General features: G+C 38.1%; 1 protein-coding gene across 11 annotated transcripts in view; it reads left to right on the plus strand.

Annotated features, from left to right (window-relative positions):
• dennd1a (DENN/MADD domain containing 1A) overlaps positions 1-22,557 on the plus strand; it is a 547,788-nt gene that overhangs the window by 285,196 nt on the left and 240,035 nt on the right. For all 11 annotated transcript variants that reach the window (XM_080211932.1, XM_080211937.1, XM_080211934.1 and 8 more), the window contains exon 10: positions 13,088-13,188. In XM_080211932.1, the coding sequence (XP_080068058.1) occupies positions 13,088-13,188 (101 nt within the window). The remainder of the gene's footprint in view (positions 1-13,087; positions 13,189-22,557) is intronic.

Consider the following 22,557-nt stretch of genomic DNA (forward strand, 5'->3'; position numbering starts at 1 on the left):
AATTTTGGTCCCCTTATTTATGAAAGGATATATTGGCCTTGGAGGTTGATACCAGAGATGAGGGGGTTAGCTTATGAGGAGAGATTGAGTAGATTGGGCCTGTACTCTTTGGAGTTTAGAAGACTGAGGGGGGATCTTATAGAGACATATAAGATAATGAAGGGGCTGGATAGGGTAGAAGTAGAGAGATTCTTTCCACTTAGAAAGGAAACCAGAACTAGAGGGCAAATTCCTCAAAATAAGGGGGGGGGGGTGCAGTTTAGAACAGAGTTGAGGAGGAACTTCTTCTCTCAGAGGGTAGTGAATCTCTGGAATTCTCTGCCCGTTGAAGTGGTGGAGGCTACCTCGTTGAATATGTTTAAGTCACGGGTAGATAGATTTCTGATCGATAAGGGAGTTAAGGGTTATGGGGAGCAGACGGGTAAGTGGAACTGATCCACTTCAGATCAGCCATGATCTTATTGAATGGCGGGGCAGGCTCGAGGGGCTAGATGGCCTACTCCTGCTCCTATTTCTTATGTTCTTATGTTTAATGCCTCATCTTGGAGTAACTGATTGACCTAGTTTATAAAAACTGAATTTAAGGGTATACCTTCCCACCCATGCCTCAAATATTGATACAAAGCTGATGTAATGCATCTTTAGTCAAGTGTGCTCACTCACTCACCACTTACATTGCAGGAATTCATCCCACTGCATGAAAGTGATGTACAATTCGATATACTGAGTGTGTAGCTTATTTCGTGAGGGGTAGCCGAAGGCATTTCCACTGATAGGTGAAACTAGAAGGAGGGGACATAGCCTCAAAATAAAGGGGAGCAGATTTAGGACTGAGTTGAGGAGGAACTTCTTCACCCAAAGGGTTGTGAATTCCCTGCCCAGTGAAGAAGTTGAGGCTACCTCATTGAATTTTTTAAGGCAAGGATAGATAAATTTTTGAACAATAAAGGAACTAAGAGTTATGATGAGTGAGCGGGTAAATGGAGCTGAGTACAAAAAGATCAGCTGTGATCTTATTGAATAGCGGAGCAGGCTTGAAGGGCTAGATGGCCTATTCCTGCTCTTAGTCCTTATGTTCTTATGTTCACTCTTATCCGTGAGCTGAATTTCTGGTTAAGTTGTACCAAATGAATACAGGGAAGCTAAATTCCTCTTTAGAATAAGATACATAGATACATTGTGCAAAAGAGTTAACACACTATTGCAGTTATGTTTGGCTGGTTTACAAAATGGGTTTGACAGAAGATTGGGAGTACTGCATTATACAGGAGATCATAAGAATGTAGGATAAAGTCATGTAGAAAATATGGGAAATTTATTAAATTTGCATCCTATTTCCAGACATCCATCTTTTATATATGTAATATTAAAATTATTATACTTGCCTGTGCTTCTTGTCTGCACCATCTGACTTCCTAATGTTGCATTGTTTGTGACATATTTTCCTCATACTGAATTCTTATAAGGTCATTTATAATGTGTCTTGCCAAAGTAAAGCTTGTGTTTACACAATCTAGCTGTTCGGTGGCTTTGTGGCCAAACTGTCAACAATATGGCAGCTATAGTTTCTGAAAATTTCCAAGTATACTTTTCTGAACTACCTCATAGACCCTCAATGTTCAAAGCGCCCTGGCTGTACCTTTTTTTAAACCTGTTATAATTCAAGTCAGAAACTCCAAAGTGTTATATGAAGTCTGCCTGTATCACAAGTTTTGCAATTTGAAATTGGCTATGATTCAAATGACCATTAAGGGATCTTTTATCGTCAAAGATTTTTTAAGAATACAGTTAACATGTATAGAAAGAAAATAAGCAATAAAATCATAAACAAAAAAACCATGATATTCTATGAACCTTAACAGCTAAATACTGTTTCAACTAAACAAATCCCGTTTAAAAAAAAACCTTGCCACAGGTTTAGCACAGAAAATACAAATGCTCACGTGATGCTGGAACGTAGTCCTTTGGTTAGATGCTGAAGTTCTCTTGATTCATACACAGACAAGGTTGATGTCAGAACAGCTTCCCAAAACATCAGAGAGATAGTGTGAGAGAGAGACTTAAGGTACTGGCTAGCAAAATCACCAATAGCAGAATTTAAAAATGAATCCTTGGATTCTTCTGGGGAGGGGCCACTTGACTTGACTTGTCAATCACCCTTCCTCCTCACAAGGCGGGGGGGGGGGGGGGGGGGGTGTCATTAAAAATAAATCCCAGAAAGTATCTAAACTCCCAAGTAAAAATAAAATCTCATTGAAGCAGCAATAGAAGGACTTCTAGCTGACAGCTTAGCAACAGTGAAACCAAAAGGCCTGTTTACAACTGCAGAGAACATGATTTTTTTTTAAAAATCTCAAAGGTACAGTTTTGGTTTAGAGTCAGAAGCTGTCCTGGTTGTCAAGGTACGCTAATATCACAAACGTAGGGTTTGTTTTTTTTAATTTCTTCCCTTCAGTATATTTTGATTTGTGTGATCGCACACTTTAAGTTACTTTATATATTAATTATACTGTACAAAACTACTCTATTACAGTTTACCTGGTTTCAGAATTTCCAAGTAAACATGCCATGCTGTAGCAGCACTTTCACACTAACTGAAGTGCAACAAAATCACCAATGCTGGAACACAATTACAGTGTAACAAGTTTATATGGGCAGTATCTATTCCAAAAGTGGACACAGGAATTTATTTGTATTGGAATTCTGAAAATAATGGCGCTGTATAACTTTAAAGAATACACTGAAGTATGTTTATATGCCACTGTGCCAGCATTTCTCATCATCTAATGCTTTTCCTCCTGAAGATTATACTTGGCCTTAATTCCACAGAAGATCAGTTGGTCATGAAATGAAAGTTGCCCATTTTTTATTGCCTGTAACCATCTGTGCTGCTGCTTTGCTTTACTTTACACTGCTTGATGTTGCTTCATTAGCTCCAGAAGCTGCAGAAACCCATTCCTATCCCTAAAGCATAAATTTGAAGGTAATTTGCTATGTTTTGACTCTGGGTTGCAGAAGAGCTTAACTGATCACCACAAATAAACTAAGCTGGTCATACGTTAAGACCTAAATTTTGTTTATTTATCTCCTCATGAACTGTTACTTCCTGGAATCTTAGTCATGGTACACTTTAAATTTTAGTTTGCTTTGAAGTAACAGAGTTTATTTAAGGACCACAGTAAGATCCAAGGTAGCTACTTTTGTTAAATATGAAACTTCTATTTATTGGATCATTTGGTAAGCATTCCCAAAGTCCTTTTCATATCAAAAATGTTTCAATTAAACTGTTAAAATATTGGTGAAGGGTTCAGATGTCATTTACTTACAGAAATTTTACTATTAGTATGCTACTGGAAAATTGTCTAGCTGTTGTCTTCTGTAACAAAAGTTGTGAGCAACAATGTCCTGAAACAAAGAGAAGGAATAAATGGGTCTTTTCCTGAATGATAGGCAATAACTAGTGGGGTACTGCAGGGATTGGTGCTAGGACCCCCAGCTAATCACAATATGTATGAAATAATTTAGATGAGGGAACTAAAAACAATTCCAAAAACAAAAATGTTGCCACATGTTTAACACACAAAATGCAAATGTTCACCTAATGCTGGAACTGAGTCCTTTGGTCGGATACTGCAATTTTCACACACACACACACACACACACACACACACACACACACACACACACACACACACACACACACACACACACACACACACCATGGAGAGGGAGAGAGGGGCTCTTGGTACAAACTAGCAAATCACCGACAGCAACCTTTGTATTCCAGTAAGGCAAGAAGCCTTGTTTCCAGATAGCTAGTCAAATTTCTAATACCAGGAAGCAAGAGAGAGAAACACTAATGTCCAACCACCTTCTAACTAAATTGGCACCTAGCAGCCAAACTGAAAGTGAAACAAAAACAGAAAATGCTGGAAAGTCTCAGCAGCCTGACAGCATCTGTGGGGAGAGAATAGAGCCAACGTTTCGAGTCTCTTTGCTTTTTTATTTTTTCATTTATATAGAACTTTCAACATAGTCAAATGCCTCAAGCCACTTCATAAGATTGTCAGAACACAACATTTGATACCGAACTACCTAAGGGGGTATTAAGGGCACAAAGCAAAGTCAAAGAGATAGATTTTAAGGAGCATCTTAAAGGAGGAAAGAAAACTAGAGAGGCAGAAATATTTAGGAAAGGAATTCCAGAGTTATGTTCTTAGCAACTGAAGTTGTGACCCAAAAGATGGAGTGAGTAAAATGGGAGATGTGCCAAAGGATAGAATTAGAAGCTGGATTTCTCAGACTTGTAGGGTTGAAAGATGGTTGAAGCCGTGGAGATATTTGAAAATGAAAATTAGAATTTTAAACAGCAGGTACTGGTAGAACAACTCATCTGATGTAGTCTAAAATTAAGATGTTAGCAATTCAGTGCATAATAATATATTGGTTTTCAGCACAAAAGAAACACAATTTTAGCTTGCAAAATTTTAACTTGCTCAATGTAAAAATACTGTAACTTATATGAATTAATTATTTAGATGTTTTAATTTCAATTATGAGATTTTATTTGTGTAAAGAAATATAGAGCTGCTCTTGTATAAATATTTCTACACAAGTTCTATGCTAAATTCTGTTCCTCTGTTGAATTTGTGCATCTAGTTTGTTAATAAAATGAACTCCCTTCATTGGTCTCAGTATAGTGGCCCCTTGGAGGCAAAATATCTTTGATGGAATTGAAAGAGATTAATAATTACCCCTTGATGAATATTCATAATGACTAGATACTTAGGGCAAAATTTACACCAAGTGATTTTCTGTTTGTTTCCTGTGAGGTTTTGATGGGTCACTCTATATGTCACATTGCAGTTGAACAAAGGTGACCTTTACTGACATTCAGTTTACATGTATTTTTCTTAGTTAATTTTTATGCAGTTATACGAATAGGAAAATTATATTGCATTATTTAACAAAATTCATAGACTTATGTGGGGAGATGTTGAACGAATAAAATTTTACCATACACTGCAAGGATGAAGCTGTTTTCTGTATAATTTCAAATATGTGGTGTTATATGCTTGAAATCCAATGTGAAATAGCTATATAGAGTTTTGGGGGGGACAGTTTTACTAAGCTAGATTGTGCTTTATTTGCTTGCTGGAGGAGCCACAATAGCATTTGATGGGAAAAAGTTCCTGCATTTCGACCCATGCAATTTGAGCTACAGTAAAGCATGCCCTTTTCACTGCATTTTATACGGACTGACGTTTTTTGTGCACTTATCTGTCTGTCTTTGTGCATCTGTGTAGATATACATGTATTATAAATAATCGATCCCATCATATTACATATGAAGAATTGATTAAGATCAAATGCCTTGAAGTGAAGTAGATTAAGTGTTATTTTCTATTCTTATTTTTAAATAATATTTTGGTTTTATATTATAACAGTTTAATAACAAAAATGCCAATTTTAGAAGTAGACTTTGTTAAAACAGAAGTTTTACAGCAGTAATGGCTAAGGAATTGGGATGAAAAACCAGATGCTATGGCACCACTGCTTTCAATTACATATGATTGCAAAATGACAAATTTACACAGGCAGTTTCAATTATAAATGTGTGGGTAGGAAATTCTTCAGGTAGAAATTGGCATGAATGTGTGACAATCTGTCAACAGGAACTTAAGGTTTTGTGTATGGGAAATGTGCGCATACAAGAATTTTAATTTCTTCTCAGCGTTTAAAATATTTAAAATAGCATGATGTTTTTAGGTCATACCACACTGTCTGTGTCATGCTTCCATCATCATTCTTCATGTCATGCTTTTCTCATCAGACTCGATTGGCTCAAAATATATGCCTTGAAATAGCAACAAATCAAAACTCGGTTAGCTGTAAGAAATTTCTACCAATGAAAACAGAAAATCAGGTCATCAAATTGCTCAATATTTTTCTAGTTTTTCTATTAACCGCTATTTTTTTCTTCAGACAAACCCATGACACACACTTCAAAATTTGTAACGTAACAAAGATGTAAACAGTGACATATTTGCAATATTCATAACTAAACTTGGCTGCAAAATTACCTTAGTTAATGCTTTACTTGGAGGATTCGGCCTCTTTCAATAACCTAAGCATCGATTTTGAGACTCATTTCAGAGAACTATCCTTCCGTGAACTGAAAAGGGGCAAGTGCAAAGCTTGTACCTGTAATTCCCAAAATACTGCAACCTGTCTCGTGGCCATAACAGTAATAATGCGTTTGTTTTTTAAAACCACTTGGAACACGAGTCTTAAATTTGTCATCTCAGCTATTTAAGTGTGCTTGCTTTTGCTTGGGAGAGGTCAGCAGATCGGAAGTGTAGTTGGTATTGTTTCTGTCTTTCCTTTGTTCATATTGGAAATTTTAAAAGATTTTTGCTTTTTTTTATTTGCTCACGGAATGTGGGCATCGCTGGGTAGGTCAGCATTCATTACCCATCCTTAATTGCCCTTAATGAAGTGGTGGTAAGCCACTGCCTTTAACTGCTGCAATCCATGTGGTGTAGGTACACTCACAGTATTGTTAGGAAGGGAGTTTGATCATGTAATGGTGTAGGAACAGTGTTGTAATTCCAAGTAAAGATGGTGTGTGGGTTGGAGGGGAACCCACAGGTATTGATGTTCCCATGCATCTGATTCCCTTGTTCTTCTATGTGGTAGAGGTTGTGGGTTTGGAAGCTGCTGTTCAAGGAGCCTTGCTGAGTTGCTCCAATGCATTTTGTAGATGGTACACACTGCTGCCATTGTGTATCAGAGGTGGATGTTTAATGTGGTGGATGGGGTGCCAATCAAACAGGCTGCATTGTCCTAGATGGTGTTGAGCTTCTTGAATGTTGTTTGAGCGGCAATCATCCATCCAAGTGGCGAATATTCCATTACATTGCTGACTTGTGCCTTGTAGCTAGCGGACAGGCTTCGGGGAGACAATTACTAGCTGTAGAATACCCAACCTCTGACCTGTTATTAGAGCGACTGTATTTTTAAGGCTAGTCCAGTTCAGTTTCTAGTCAGTGATAACCCCCAGGATGTTGATAGTGGGGGATTCAGCAATGCTAATGCAGTTGAAAGTCAAGGGGCGATTGTTAGATTCTCTCTCGTTGGAGATATTAATTGTCTGTCACTTGTGTGGCACGAATGTTATTTGCCATTTATTAGCCCAGTCCTGAATATTGACCAGCTCTTGCTGCTTATAGACACAGACTGCTTAAATATGTGCTGATTGGTGAATCATCAGCAAACATCCCCACGTCTGACCTTATTGTAGTGGCACATATTTGCTTGCAGAATTTATTTGTTCATGGAGCAATGGTGTATGTTTATATATTGTTCAGTTGTATTGGGTATTAATAAATGTTTTTCAAAAAATCAATTCTAAATGCTTCACATGAGCAGAACTCCTACAAGTGTCTCCCATGTTATTTCACCTCAGTGTGCACCTTTCCCATCAGCATGATCTCAGCCCCTGTCAGAATAACATCTCTGGAAGGCTGATATTATATAAAGTCTGCTGCCTCTCAGCACCAGGGACTTGGGTTCAACTCCAGCCTTGGGTGACTGTCTGTGGACTTTGCCCGTTTTCCCTGTGTCTTTGTGGGTTTCCTCTGGGTGCTCTGGTTTCCTCCCATAATGCAAAAGGCATGTTGGTTGTGTGCATTGGCCTTGCTAAAGTCTCCTTCAATGTACCCGAACAGGCACCAGAGTGTGGCAACGAGGGGATTTTCACAGTAACTTATTGCTGTGTCAATGCAAGCCTACTTGTGACACTAATGAATAAAATTAAACTTTAAAAAAAGCCCCAAAATTCTAATAAGGGCCAAGATGTAATCTAGGTATTATTTGAGTTGCAGACCAGAAACTTTTGTGATGTCTAGTTCCCACAAGATTCTGTCTTGTGGCACAGTGGTTAGCACTGCTACCTCACAGTGCTGAGGGCCCTGGTTTGATTTCCGGCTTGAGTCAGTGTGTGGAATCTGCACGTTCTCCCCGTGTCTGCATGGGTTTCCTCCGGGTGCTCCGGTTTCCTTCCACAGTCTGAAAGACGTGCTGGTTAGGTGCATTGGCCATACTAAATCCTCCAGTGTACCTGAACAGGCACCGGAATGTGGCGACTAGGGGGTTTTCACAGTAACATTGCAGTGTTAATGTAAGCCTACTTGTGACACTAATGAATAAACTTTAAAAAACTAACCTGTATTTAGCTGCAGCCATTTTCTGATGAAGGGTGGTCATGTATGCTTGTTCCACCCACTGCTTTTGTGAAAAGTCTTGTTTGACTGGGGCAAATGTAGATGATCGAAAAGGATATTGCAGGAGTCCAACTTGTAGACTTGTATGTATAATGGCACTAGTTTTAAATGCTTAGGCACATGTACTTTTTTTTGTGCTGCTGTATCAAATAACAAAATGGTTAAAGTTGAAATAGATATTTGCATCTATTCAGAAGTTGGTTTTGACTTGCATCTTTAATAACCAATAGGGAGGAGCACCCATACTTAGAGGATGCTAAAATGATTTGAGGACCTGACATGATACTTGAGATTGTCGTAAAGTCCAGACTGAAAGATAAATGTTTCTTTTATCATTTGAACTCTGTAGTACTGCTGTTAATCTTTGAAGATCCACAATTGCTTTGTTTAAAAATACCTTTGTTGGAAGTATTTTGATGGGAAGTGGAAGTTAATTTGTGGCTTACATTTATGTTGAGTTGACATATGGTCTCCCTGATACTATTGTCCAATTAAAGTACAGTAATTCCAAGTGACAAAAAAATTTCCACGATATTAGACAGGATATTAGAGTCTACCAGAGTTTCAAACAGTGCAGGCTTGGAAGACTACAATGCTAACTTAGAAAATATACTCCTACCCTTATTAAATATCTGCCTGCAATTCATTCTCCAAGCCTGTATTTATTAAATGTACAAGGCATTCCTTCCTTTGCCCAGATCCCTTCCTCTCTTCAATTTCAAATTAGATAGCACCCAGCACCATTTCAGGACTGTTGGTGAAACAATTAGTATGAAACATTTGGGCGTGTAACCTCACAAATCTAAGAGAACAATGGTCATTTAACTGAAAGGTATAAAAAATATAGATAAAGGATGGACATCATCTGAATGAAGATTTAGCTTAATATTGCAACAAAACTGCTTGTAAGGCAATAGTAAATTGGACTGTTTCATTATAAAAGCAAAATGCTGCGGATGCTGGAAACCTGAAATCAGAATAGAAAATGTTGGAGCAAAACTCAGTAGGTCTGGCAGCATCCATAGAGAGAAAACAGAGTTAATGTTTCAAGTTCACATGACATCTTCAGAGCCCTTTATTCACTCACAATAAATGCTGCCAGACCTGCTGAGTTTTTTTCAGTATTTTAAGTTTTCATTTATTGGTAACTGTCTAATTAAAAAAAACCATGCCTAAAATTATCAATGCTGCTGCTTTCAAAGTAGATTGACTGTGAATTGAATAATAGTGCGTGAAGCTTTTTCATTTTAATTCAGCAACATTTTCAGGTGCTAAGTCTATAATTCTGTTCATACTAAATTTAGATCCATTCTGCTGTACCTTAATGCAGTGGGATGTAGCTCATGGTTGTATGCTTCCATTTCGAAAAGTATGACCTGGAGTACCTCATAGTTAGATGCACAGTCGGCCTCTGTCCTTAAGATCACCAGTAGCATTATGCATAATGATGGGATGTTTTTGAATCAAACACCGTAAATGACAGTGATTGAACAGTCAGTGCCTTGTGTGTTTTGAGGCTTGCAGGAAATGCTGTCAACTTTTACAGATGTCTGGAGAGTATACCAAATCTCTTTAGTTTCATGGTCCATCACACAAGCTCTTAGCAGTCCTCTCTCTGGAGGCAGCTGTGGGCAAATTTTGCTATTAGTTTCAAAAGTATTGTTGCACAATCATCTTTATAATAATCTCGAGTGAAACAGTAGAATTTATAATGTTGAAATTATTGCAACCAAAATGCACATGAAAGGTACACTGATTTAACGGTTATGAAACTAAATAGGACTTTTCAGCTCTTTTTGATTTATATACCACTGTAAAAAGAGTGCTCTGGTGTGATAAACAACAATATTAATGTATTAGCAATTACTATTGTGATTTTACCATATTTATGAAGTGACAGCATCTTTTTCTGAGATGTGCATTTTTTTTCCCAATCAGAAAGCATATATCTCCCTCTATCATGGCTGTTAAAATAGAAAATCCTTTCCCGCTTAATTCATTTGGACTTGGAGAGCAAATATTCCCTCACTAATTTTTGATAAGCCTTGAAAATTATGTTTTCAACCCAACTATCCAGTGATTTAATTTTGGCGCTAAACCCTTCTCTCTCCTCTCTGTTACAAGAAGCATTTCAAGATGTATTTGCTTGACAGCGAACTTGAGTGGTTTGAGTGTTAGATACTAAAGAGGATACAGATTGTTAAACTGAAAAGAAGATGAGAGATGTTTACATTTGCAGACAATGGCATCAGCCTGTTTCTAACAGTGGGTAGATCGAGAGTCTCCAAAATTCCGCAAAAGCATTGAGAAGGTTGAGTTGTAAATGGCTGTGCATTAAATAGCCTACTTGCTTCTCAAGGATAGTTAATCAGCATTTCTATCTGGATACAGGCCCCGTGAGATTCATGTCATGATGGACTTGAAGATGGGAAGGCTTCAGATGGAGCCATTGTGATACTGAGTTATCGCTTTTCCCAGTTTATCACCAAATATTATTGCCATGGATGGATTAGTCTGCTAGAATCAGAGAGAGAGAGAGAGCTGCTAGAGGCTGCATGTCTCTATGGTTCACTGGGCTAGAATGCGGGTGGAAACTCTCACTCAGATTGAAAAGACCACATTTGTAAAGAGTTAAAGTAAAGCTGGAAGATGCACCTAGCTTGCATTAGAGGGAGAATCTCCACTAATATTCTCACCGAGAAGGACAGTCCTGGGGCTAAATGTTACCAGACAGAGAAAGGGAAACAACAGAAGTAAATCCTCAGAAGCCAAGTATCAGTTTGGACTGATCTTGAGAATTGAAATGAAACAGTAGAATTTATAATATTGCACACAATTGAAAAAAACACTACTGAAAATGTTATTTTTGTGATTTGTTGGCTTAATTTTGTTTAGAAGTTGGAGATGCTTTCACTGATGCATGGTGAGCTGAGGTCATGTGACATAAGCATGACTTCTGGGCCTAAACATTTCACCAACCATTTGATATGCTGACAGCAAGTTGGTAACAACCACCTTTATTCAGGGAGATGTCTACTTCAAGCACAGTGTAACATCTATCAGTAAAGTGTAATTTTTTTTGATTCAGCTAAAAATAAGAAGGGTGGGTATTCCAATCTGTAGTTTGAAGTACAGGGTGTCTACAAAGATATTATTTGCTCAATGGCCTGTTTAGTGTTCTGTTATAGTAAACATGCAATTTTGTGGCATTCCTTCAAATATTAACCAGAAGTTCATTTTTTTCAAGTTATCCCTCTTGTGGAGATTGTAACCCAGTGCATTGTCTTCTCTATAGTTGTATTGAAACTGTAACCTACTTTCTGTAATATACAAAACCAGTAATTTTGAGTCAGCTCTTATAGGATTGTTTTTGATGTCTAATTAGAAACTGTTTTCATTTAAACGGAATTAAATGTTAGGCAAAAAGGGCAAATTATACCCGGGTTTAAAGATTGCTGTCTATTATACATGATACCTATCTGCAGAGAACAAAATAATCATTTTGTGATTGCTGAAAAATTCTGCAGGACGGATCTTCTTTTTCCTCAAACATTGCTGTGTTTCAAATTTAAAATCTGCACAAGTCAACTACATTGCACACAACTGAAAAATAAAAACAGTTCTGAATTTCTGTGATTTGTTGGCTTAATTTTTTTTAGAAGTTGGAGATGCTTTCACGGATGCGTGGTGAGCTGAGGTCATGTGACATAAGCATGACTTCTGGGTCCCAAATATTTCACCAACCATATGATATGCTGACAGCAAGTTGGCAACGCTTGGCATATAAAATTGTTTGGCAACCTACCCTTGTACCCTTGTTTCATATATCCTTGAAAAACACTTGAGAACTACAGCAAAGCCAGCTACAAAGCTGCGTGTCATCTTCCACCATATTACTCATTTTTAATGCCTTGCAAACAATACAGGATTTATTACAGACAACACCTTTATTCAGGGAGATATGGAGAATAAGCACTTGCTTGTAATTCATTTCATTGCAGTATTATGAGAAATGAAGTGTGGTCATTTGTTTTTACAATCCGGTGAAACTGCATAAAATGCTATTACTCCTTACTATATAACATGAAATAGTGAATCTTTCATACTGGTCACGTGACATGTAGGTTTCAGTGGTGCTGACTGCCAAAATACATTATAGTGAATCATGGATCTACAAACTGGGTTAAGTCAGAAAGCAAAAGTTGTTTGTAACCATGTTTCATTACAAAGGGATGGTTTTACCTGTACTGGTAATATCAGAGACACTTTGTAATGAAAAGATTTGTTTATCTCAAATTTGCATTTGTCTATTTGTTGGTTTGTACTGAAATTCCTTTGCTGTAATGCTGAGATGCCTGATCATTATCCTATTTGCTGTGCACATGTCAGTTACTTAGGCTACAGTAACTGACCCAGAAGATTCAGTCCTGATATTGAAGATAGAGCTTAATTATCTGACAGGGACCGAATAGTGTTTTAATCAGTGTGAAGCCTCCTATTTCAGCCTAACACATGTTGGATTATTCACTGTATTTAGGCCAGAGTGAATGATTTTTAATGTTTCTTTTGGAGATGTATGTTTTTACTGTTTATTCTAATTATTTTAATTTATTGTTGAGTTTAATGTACCTTAATTGCTTATTCAAATTCAAAAATCATGAGATAGTAACATCAATCAGACGATTTCATTTCACATGAACTCCATAGGAAGCAATCTACTTCATTATGAGAGACAGTTTCTGCTTGGAATGTTAATTTAATGATGTTTGATTTGATGAGAATTTTTTCTTTATCTCTTCCAGTTAACAGCCTGCATCCACGGGTCGGCAGCTATGCTATATCCGATGTTTTGGCAACATGTTTACATTCCTGTCCTCCCTCCTCACTTATTGGACTACTGCTGGTAAGATGTTAAGCAAATTTAAATGACAGAAGAATTGAAAAGAATACTCACATAAATGCTACCTGCATGCCTGAGCAGAAAGACAAAAATTTTATTGCAAAGCAAATATTGCTTTACTCTACTAGCCCCTTGGCATTTGACATTTGGGAAGATCAGCATGAAGCTATACAATGGCCCAGCCTTGATGGGGAATTGGAGGGGTGGGGTGGGGAGTTAGAAATTACAAAATGGGAAAATCGACTCCAACCCAGTGTGTGTCTGTGATTGTTTACAATTATACGTTGGTAGATTCATGTCATCCTTGGAAATGTGGGACACTTCATATTTAAATCAAACTATTACAGTGCATTTAGGAACCTGGGTTCACTTTTTTAAGAGTTGCCACCCAAGTTCCTCAGTTCATGCGAAAACCCTATAGTGAAAGGAAAGTGGAAACCATTGGCTGAAGAATGTAAGTGGATTTTGCAGCAATCCTTCCAGCCCAGGGAGAGTAAGAGTGCTCCCTCTCGACCCTTGAGCAAGTCTTCAACAACCCCTCTGCCAGTTGTGGCCTTTTTCCCTCCAACTGCCTCACCTGTCCAGTCCTGGCATCTCATTTGCTCCCTGGTGGCCAATTCCCCATTCACCTTAATCTGATCGCTCACTCCCATGATGGTCAGGACCAACCCCAAGGGTCTGCTGCAGCCTCTTGATGCAGGTTTTTCCATCTGCCAGGCAGCCAAACAGCTTGAGTTTCTGTCATGTTGGCATACAGAAGAATTATAAAGACGTCCTGCCATTAATTACAGTAGAACCTTCCTATGCCTTCCCCAACTCCCCACAGGTATTGTAAAAAAAAGTCTATCTTAATCCATCATTTTTGTTTGAAGAAGGAAAATCTGAAAAATAGCATAAAATTTGTACTCATACAAAAATGTTATTCTGTCTGTGGAAAAAGGGGTCCTGAGATGATCTAATAGTAGTGGTGCATACAAGCTAATCTCAGTCTGTAAATATAACCTATGATTCATCTATTTATTTCACTTTGTGTAATGGTTTTGTCCTATTTAATAACAAAGAAATGTTGTAAGTGACCAACCAGTTATTCATGCTTTAACACTACTACTCAAGTGGAAGACACAGATGACAATAGAAGAAATTGCATCTTTTGTTTATAGCAAATATATTTAACATGCCTTAAAAAAAATCCACCTAGGATTACATAGGATATGCAGCACAGAAACAGGCCATTTGGCCCAGCCTGTCCATGCAGCGTTAATGCTCTATTTGAGGCTCCTTCTATCTTTCTTTATTTAAATCTATTAACGTGGCTGTATAGATTTGAAATAAAAGCAGTGCACAAACTTAATGAAATGTTGCTCCAGCCAGTGAGAAACATACCCCTCACCCATTTAGATTTGCTTTTCTTGGCAGGTTTTTTTCTTCTGTCAAGCAGCAGCTGTTCATCATTCTGCTGCTGCTCTCTAGAAATGTGCTTTGTTTCTTTACTTGTCCCATTATCGTTCACTTTGGCCTTGCACAACCATTCCTTTTATCATTTAACATCTCTTGTTTTTCACCCCTTTTCAGACTATTCCTTTTGTTCTATTTCTGCTCCCCTCTTCCTTCCTTGAAATCTATTACAGTTATAACTTTTCCCAGTTCTGATGAAAGCTCGTTGACCTGAAGTATTAACTCTAATTCTGTCTTTGCAGATGCTGCCTGAGCTGCTGAGTATTTCCAACATTGTCTGTTTTAATTTCAGATTTACGTCATCCATTGTATTTTGGTTTTTGTCCTGTACTGGGTGATTTACTAGGCTGCAGTTAGGACCAAAGAACATACAAAGTCATGAATTGCTGTAGCTGAACAGGGACATTAATTCCACAGCTGTGCGCTCTGAGGCTTAATACAAGACTGAGCCTAAAGCCTACCCTTGACTGGTAACATCACCAGTGCTCATGTGACTCACCTCTTAAAGGGACATTGTCCCCACATAACATACATCAACCATAAAACATAACACTTTGGTTTTGTTAAAATCAAAACTTGTGAGCAGAAGAGCAATTTTAATTTTCAAAGATCAGAAATTATAATAAACTGGACTGACAGAACCATTGTGGTGTCCGCTCTCGTGAGGAATTAGTAAATGTTTATTACATTGTTCCGAATCAAATAGCCTGCCTCACCGTCGCCCGTGAGATAACTTCTGTTTATTTATAATCCAGTACAAAGAATCCCTTCCCAGGCTGCATAGCACAGGAGGGTGCCTAGGCCTTTTTACACATCAGATGTAAGCCATATGAAATATTTGGATTTTATGTAAAATTATGAATGACCTCCTGTAGTATGTGCAGTCCCAAGTTGATTTGGGGCCAGAATGTCCATGTGTAGCTGTGCTGGTTAGACATATACAAGCCCAAAACCAACAAGGAACATGATTCCACCTTTGTAGTCAATCCCCTTACCATCTGTCGTTTTGCATAATATTCGCATACTAGGTTGTTAAACTTGCTTGAATCTCTGTCATTAGAGGCTGATAACCAAGCAGAATGTGAATGTTGGAGGTGTGCAAATGCAGAAAAACAGTACGTTTTCTCCCCTCAGTACAAGCAGAGCATCAGTTTATATTCTTCAGAAAATCCAAGGGATTCAGTACTCTGCATCTATTAATGATTTGCATGTTGCATTAAAGATAAAAGATTATGCTCATTTAATAGCCCTGGCCTATAGCAAAAAAGCATAATGCACAAGTCATGTTTTCATGAGAGATGTATGGCATTTTAGATGTTGGGAATTGAGTTTGGGTTGTCATTTTAAGTGCACAAAGAAAACAGAAGTTCATTTCTTAAAACACAACTTAAAAATAAACCCACTTTACCCAGTTTTATAAAGAGTGAAGCTGCCTGATAGCTTTTTGCTTCAATTCAGGAATCCTCTTCATTTTTAAGGCTATGTGTTGCTTGAGGAAGGGAGAGGGGGTCAGTTGTGATTCAAACACCTCAAAAGTAAACCAAAGGACAAAGGAATAAAAGCTATTTAATTTAACAAGTAAATACAGGACACTTGCCAGCAGCTGTTTCCATAGCTGTTTCAGTTCATTCCTTAGTACTGCTCAAGACATTTTATGCAGTGTTGTGGATTAGTGTCTGTTTGTCAATTTTATTTAATCTGCATTAGCATTGATACATAGGGCTGGAACTTTATTTAAATCTCTTGGGCATGAATAAATGTTGGAATAACTTTTACCACAGTGTATTTGTAAATAGCAGTTCAAATGGGTTCCTTGACTTTTAAAAAAAGTCATTATAATTCTCATACAGTGGTTAAAAGATTGCTCCTTCAGTAATTAGTTAATTCTATTTTGGGCTAATTGAGCTCATCATATGGACATGCAATACAATCATGTCAATTGTAATTTTAAATCCAATTTTTCACCTTTTTGTCTTGGCTATATACTGCAGATAAAGTGACTGTTGCCATGAACAGCGTTATTTCAATATTCATGAAGTATGGAAAGGATAGTGTAATGAGAAATTGTCAGTGGAAGTCCACAGCCTTTATAACACCTGGTAGTGTTCGGATGTAATTGTTTTGCTTACTCCTTTCTGTATTATTGACTCTTAAATATTACATTTTTAATCATAATCTGAATCTCTTTAACTGAGAAAGTTAGAGAATAATGAGTAGTTCATAATAACTCCCATTAAGTAAATTATGAACGTATGTTCTTTTGAAATTTTGGCAATAGAGGTAAAGAGTAACTGACAGATTTTCTATTTGATGATCCAACCTTGGATTTCCTCATCCCACAGGGACTAATATTTAAAAATGTTATTTAGAGCCATGCTGATGTTTTTTTTCTACTCCTAAGTGTCTCCGCATCTGATACTAAAATGTAATTTTCGAAATTCATGATGAATTTGGAAGATTGCAAGACAGAGTACATGATGCATACGGTGCCAATGTTTCAAGATGATACAACAAACTGATGTAAAGCAGGCCACTTTTTAAAATTATTTCATGAGATGTGGGGATCACTAGCTAGACAGGCATTTATTGCACATCCCAAAATGCCTTTGGGAAACTGGCAAAGAGTCACATCTTCTTCAAACACTTCAGTCCGTGTGATGTAGGCATATCACAGTGCTGGGAGGAAGGGAGGTACAGGTTTTTGACCCAGCAACAGTGAAGGAATAGCTATAATTATAGGTCGAAGTGAGAATGGTGTGTGGTTTGGAGGACAACTTGCAGGTGATGGTACTCTCATATATCTGTTGCCCTTGTCCTTTCAGGTAGTAGAGCTTGTGGATTTGCAAGATGCTGCAGTGCACATTCTCAGTGATACTCACTGTTGCTATCGTGTGTTGGTGGTAGAGAGAATGAATGTTAAAGGTAGTGGATGGGGTGCCAATTAAGCAAACTGTTTCGTTGTGGGTAGTGTCAAGCTTCGGGGGTGTTGTTGGAGCTGCATTCATCCAGGCAAGTGGGCAGTATTCCATCACACTCCTGATGTACCTTGTAGATTGTGGACAGGACAGGCTTTGGGAGGTCAGTTGCTTGCTGCAGAGTTCTCAGTCTCTGACCTACTCTTGTAGCCACAGTATTTATATGCTGGTCTAGTTCAGTTTCTGGTCAATGATAACTCTTGGTAATCAGAACTAATTTCTCTTTGAATGACCCAAACATGATGTGGAGTTGAAAATAGCCACTTCTTAAGAAATTCTCCAAATTGATCCTAACAAACCTTTTTTTGAGAGCTATGACAGTGATTAGGATAGCCTTTCAGAGAAGCCTATGCCTGAACCACAATCTGAATAGGGAGCTTTTAACCAGTTTAATATTTAAATTACTTGAATATAATGCTGAGGTAGCCAATTCAGTTCTTTCAGTTGTCTTAAAGAAAAAACATTTCCACGAATCTTTTATTTTCTTTGAGAGTTTTGTGGTCTGCCAAGTCAATTTGTTTTCCCCAGCATCCCAAAGTGGATTGCTTTACATTGGCTGGTCACATTATGCTTAAAAGCCTGCATTTTATGTATTTTGTACTCATTCGTTATCAATTTGGAAAATTATTTCTCCAAGATATCCAATTAGTTCTAAGACTTTTTGCAAAGATACTCCAGTTGGAAGCGCCTTCCTTTCTGGAGACAGGAACCCCAGAGGTTCATCAATTACATTTCTTTTCACCTCTTTGCCGCCTTATTATGAATCTGACAGAAATTAGGGATAGAAAGGTTCTAAATAATTCTCTTTGTTCCCCTACTCATTAAATGAAGTATCTTTCTCTGGCATCATCCAGATGATTATCCAGATCACTGAGCTGATTTTGTTTGCATGGCAAAAGTATCTTGTGTCTCAGCCTTGTTTGCATTTGATATCCTATTTTTTTGAGTTTTAGGCCCAAGTTTTTGGAGCAAATTTTTCCATTACTGGTAGTAATTATTCTTATGACTGTTAAGAAAGCTTCTACCAGTCACATATGCAGCACTAAACCTGTCTGTTGTTGTCAGCAACAAATTTTCAGATAGTTTGTAAGTCTCATTTAGCTTCTTTGTAACGTGTGTATACAGAAAAAGTTTTAGATTGTATGACTTCTTGATGCTATCACAATAAAATTATAGCCCATTTAAAAGCGCATCAGTCAATCTCCATCTATTCTTCTTCAGATCTTGTTGCTCGTGCACTTACCTTGCTTTGTTTCTTAGTCCAGTTTTTTTTTCAGGAAGATCTTCAGAAAATGCTTCAAAACAAATAATGTTTTTAAAAGTGTGTTCAAATGAAACTTTGCCATCCAACTTCACACTCACTGATTGAATATTGCAATTCTTTTGTACTTAGTTTGTGGTTATGTTTCATTGATTGATTCTTGTTACATTGAACTCTTACTTGCTGAATTATTTCACAGGGATATTTCGTAAAAGAAGGACAGTTTGAACCTGCTATTGCCACTTCCTTCTCTTCATAGAGTGACTTGTGTTTATCTTGAGGCGCTGAGAGAATATTGCTCTGAATTATTTCCTCTCAGCAGGTCGTAACTGAATTGCTATAGGCATCATTTTTGATTTGATATTAGCTTGACTCTTTTGTAAAATAAGTTGCCATAAAGAAATATAAAGTGTGGTCTGCGTTGCTTCCTGTTGTAAACAAACAAGTTGCAGCGCCATGATGGCTTGCTAAGAATATGGATGGAAGGATACTTTAAAAATAACATTTTGAAGGTATCCAGAGTTTGTGGTGTACACAATCTTGCACTATTGCTTGTCTTTTAGCTTCATTTCTATATACTAACAGATCTCCCATTGATACACAATAACATTTAAAGACTGCCTGTGGCTTCATGTAACTCTGTTTCTGCTGCCTCCTTGAATTCTTTGCTCCCCTCTGTCTTTTTCTTTCTCTCTTTCCCTTAAGGATTTCCTTTGATATCCCTATGTTGCTATCATCTAAGGCTGCCTTCTCTATTTGCTGCGTTTTCTTGCACTTCATGTCTTAAGTGCTGGAAAAACTCAACAGGTCTGACAGTATCTGTGGAGAAAGAACACAAGAACATAAGAAATAGGAGCAGGAGTAGGCCATCTAGCCCCTCGAGCCTGCCCCGCCATTCAATAAGATCATGCCTGATCTGTCGTAGCTCAGTTCCACATTCCCGCCCTCTCCCCATAACCCTTAATCCCCTTGCCTATCAAAAACCTATCAACCCGCGTCTTAAAAATATTTAGCGAGGCAGCCTCCACCACTTCAACGGGAAGAGAATTCCAGAAATTCACCACCCTTTGAATGAAGAAATTCCTCCTCAACTCCATAGAAACAGAGCTAATGTTTTGAGTCCAATATGACCCTTTTTCAGAACCAGTTCTGAAGAGTTCCAAAGAATCATCGAACTCTAGAATCCCTACAGTGCAGAAGGATGCCACTCTGACCATCTATTCTGCACTGATTGTACAACAGAGCATCTTACCCAGGTTTATCCATCTGCCTTTTCCAGGTATTTACCCTATTAATACCCCTAACTTAAAATCTTGGTATACTAAGGGACAATTTAACATGGCTAGTCTATCAAATCTGCACATTGTTGGACTGTGGGAGGAAACCAGAGCACCAGCAGAAACCCACGCAAACACCAGGGATGGAATTTTCCCATCCTGCCCACCACAGGAATTGTAGCAGGCCAGGACACAGACCATGCACAGGTCCATTGACCTTGGGCAGGTTTTCCAGCCTTGGGGTGAGCCAAGCCAGAAAATTCTGCCCTGGGAGAAAGTGCAAGCTCCACACAGACTGGAATTGAACCTGGATCCCTGACACTGTGAGGCGGCAGTGCTAGCCACCATGCCACCCCTGTCATATTGGACTTGAAACGTAATGCTGCGTCTCATTCCACAGATGCCCTGAGAACTGCTGAGTTTTTCCAGCACTTTGTCTCATTTTGTGTTTGTCTCTCACTTTTGGCTCTCTTGCTTCCTTTCTTCTGCTTTTTTTTTTGTAAGCCCAATTTTCTAATAGCCGCTGCTGCAAAGAGAGAGCAAGGCATGGATTTAGGAGGAAATGCAGTTTAAATGGGGGAAACAGGATAATAATCTGTGGCTGGTAAGAGCCTCAACTTTCAGTTGACTTAGACCAACACTTATACCAAATTTTGTGTCCAAAAATGGCATGGTTTGGAGAGCGAGCAAGAGATGGGCTAGTATGCAACAATGGGCTGGGGTAGCCCAAGTAGAAATGGGTGACTCAGCCAGACATGCAGTTGGGCTTTTGGAATTTGGACTCAGATGTAACCAACTTAAGGCAGAGGAATAGTGATAGGAGCATCAGAGACAGATAAGATTGGACTTGGAAGGAGTAGAAAGACCAGTGTTTTAAGATGAAATTGGGGTTTGGAACAAGTGAGATCACTGAGGTTTGGTTACAAAGGAGCTGAGATAGTTGGAATTTAGGCTTGGAGGTGAAAGACAATATAAAGAGGCACTTGAGAATTGCGTGGGGAGTTACAGGAGTTCATTCCTGATAATGAAATGACAAATTAACCAGTTTTCTGGGTAGAGTATTACAATGTATATTCACAATGTATCTGCTAATCTTTGCCTGGGATACCCTCAGTTGATCAGATATACAAATGGAGTGTTTTTTTTTTGTTTTGCAGCGATTAGAGAGTTAATTCGTACAGAAGGACAGTTTTAATTTCAAATAGTTTGTATTTGTGGTTGTGATCCTAGAACCCCTAAATTTTGGTAAGATCCGGTTGGGGACTTTAGAGAATAAAGCCACAAAATTAGCAAAGCAAAAATGAACATTAAACAAGGTCAGAAAGATAAATCAAGTTGCAATATCCATCTTATACTCTAATATTCAGAGTGAATATAAGGTGCATGTGAATTAACAGGCACATTAGCTGAACACACCACACTGCACGATAGATGATAGCTATGAGGAATAGGATCCATAGATTTCTCACCAACCCAACCAGATGTCAGTAAACTCCGAGGGTCTACCTATTTCCCTGAAATTCTGTCTCTTTCGCGAGGAATTCCTGTCTCCATCTTTGAAGATCTTGCCTTGGAATTCTCTGCACAAGTTGTTCTATCTCCCCAACAATGGTCTAACTTATAGCTTTTCAATGCCATCTCTTGACATTCCATTCCATTTGTGGTAGCAAGTTCCATATTTTTTGCACATTCTTCCCCCGTCTGCATGGATTTGCCCCGAGTGCTCTGGTTTCCCTTCACACTTCACACTTAGGTGAATTGGCCATGATAAACTCTCCCTCAGGGTACTCAGTGTACTCAGCTGCTGAAGTGTGGCGACTAGGGGGTTTTCACAGTAGCTTCATTGCAGTGTGAATGTAAGCCTACTTGTGACTAATAAATAAACTTTAAACTTTTAAACCGAGGCCCTGTCTACCCTTGCGAGTGACACAAAAGGTTCTATGGCATATTTCTTCGTGCCAATATGTATTCCACAATCAACATCACAAAAACAGACTATTCAGCCTTTATCATATTGTATTTTGTGGAAACGTATTGCATGTAAATTAGCTGCTGTGTTTCCTACCTTAAAATAATGACTACACTTCAAATTCATTTCCTTGGCTGTAAAACGCTTTGAGACATTTAATCATCATGAAAAATGCAATATAAATTATTAAAATCCTATTAGGGACCATTAACATTTAAATAGGAGTTTGAACACCCAGCAATTGATTGACAGAATGACACCAGACAATTTCTTATTTTTACAACAAGAATTCAGCAAAGCAAGCGCTAACATGATAGTTTGTCGCTATTTAATGCAGGAACTTTGTTCTACTTTTCAATTCTCCCCAAGAGAAGTCTTATACGTTGAAAAAAGTCTTGAAGGTTCTTCCTTCTTGGGACAAACCCAAGGCATGCT

This window comes from Carcharhinus amblyrhynchos, chromosome 25 (assembly GCF_965287045.1).
Source record: "Carcharhinus amblyrhynchos chromosome 25, sCarAmb.v2.hapA, whole genome shotgun sequence".
Lineage (NCBI taxonomy): Eukaryota > Metazoa > Chordata > Chondrichthyes > Carcharhiniformes > Carcharhinidae > Carcharhinus > Carcharhinus amblyrhynchos.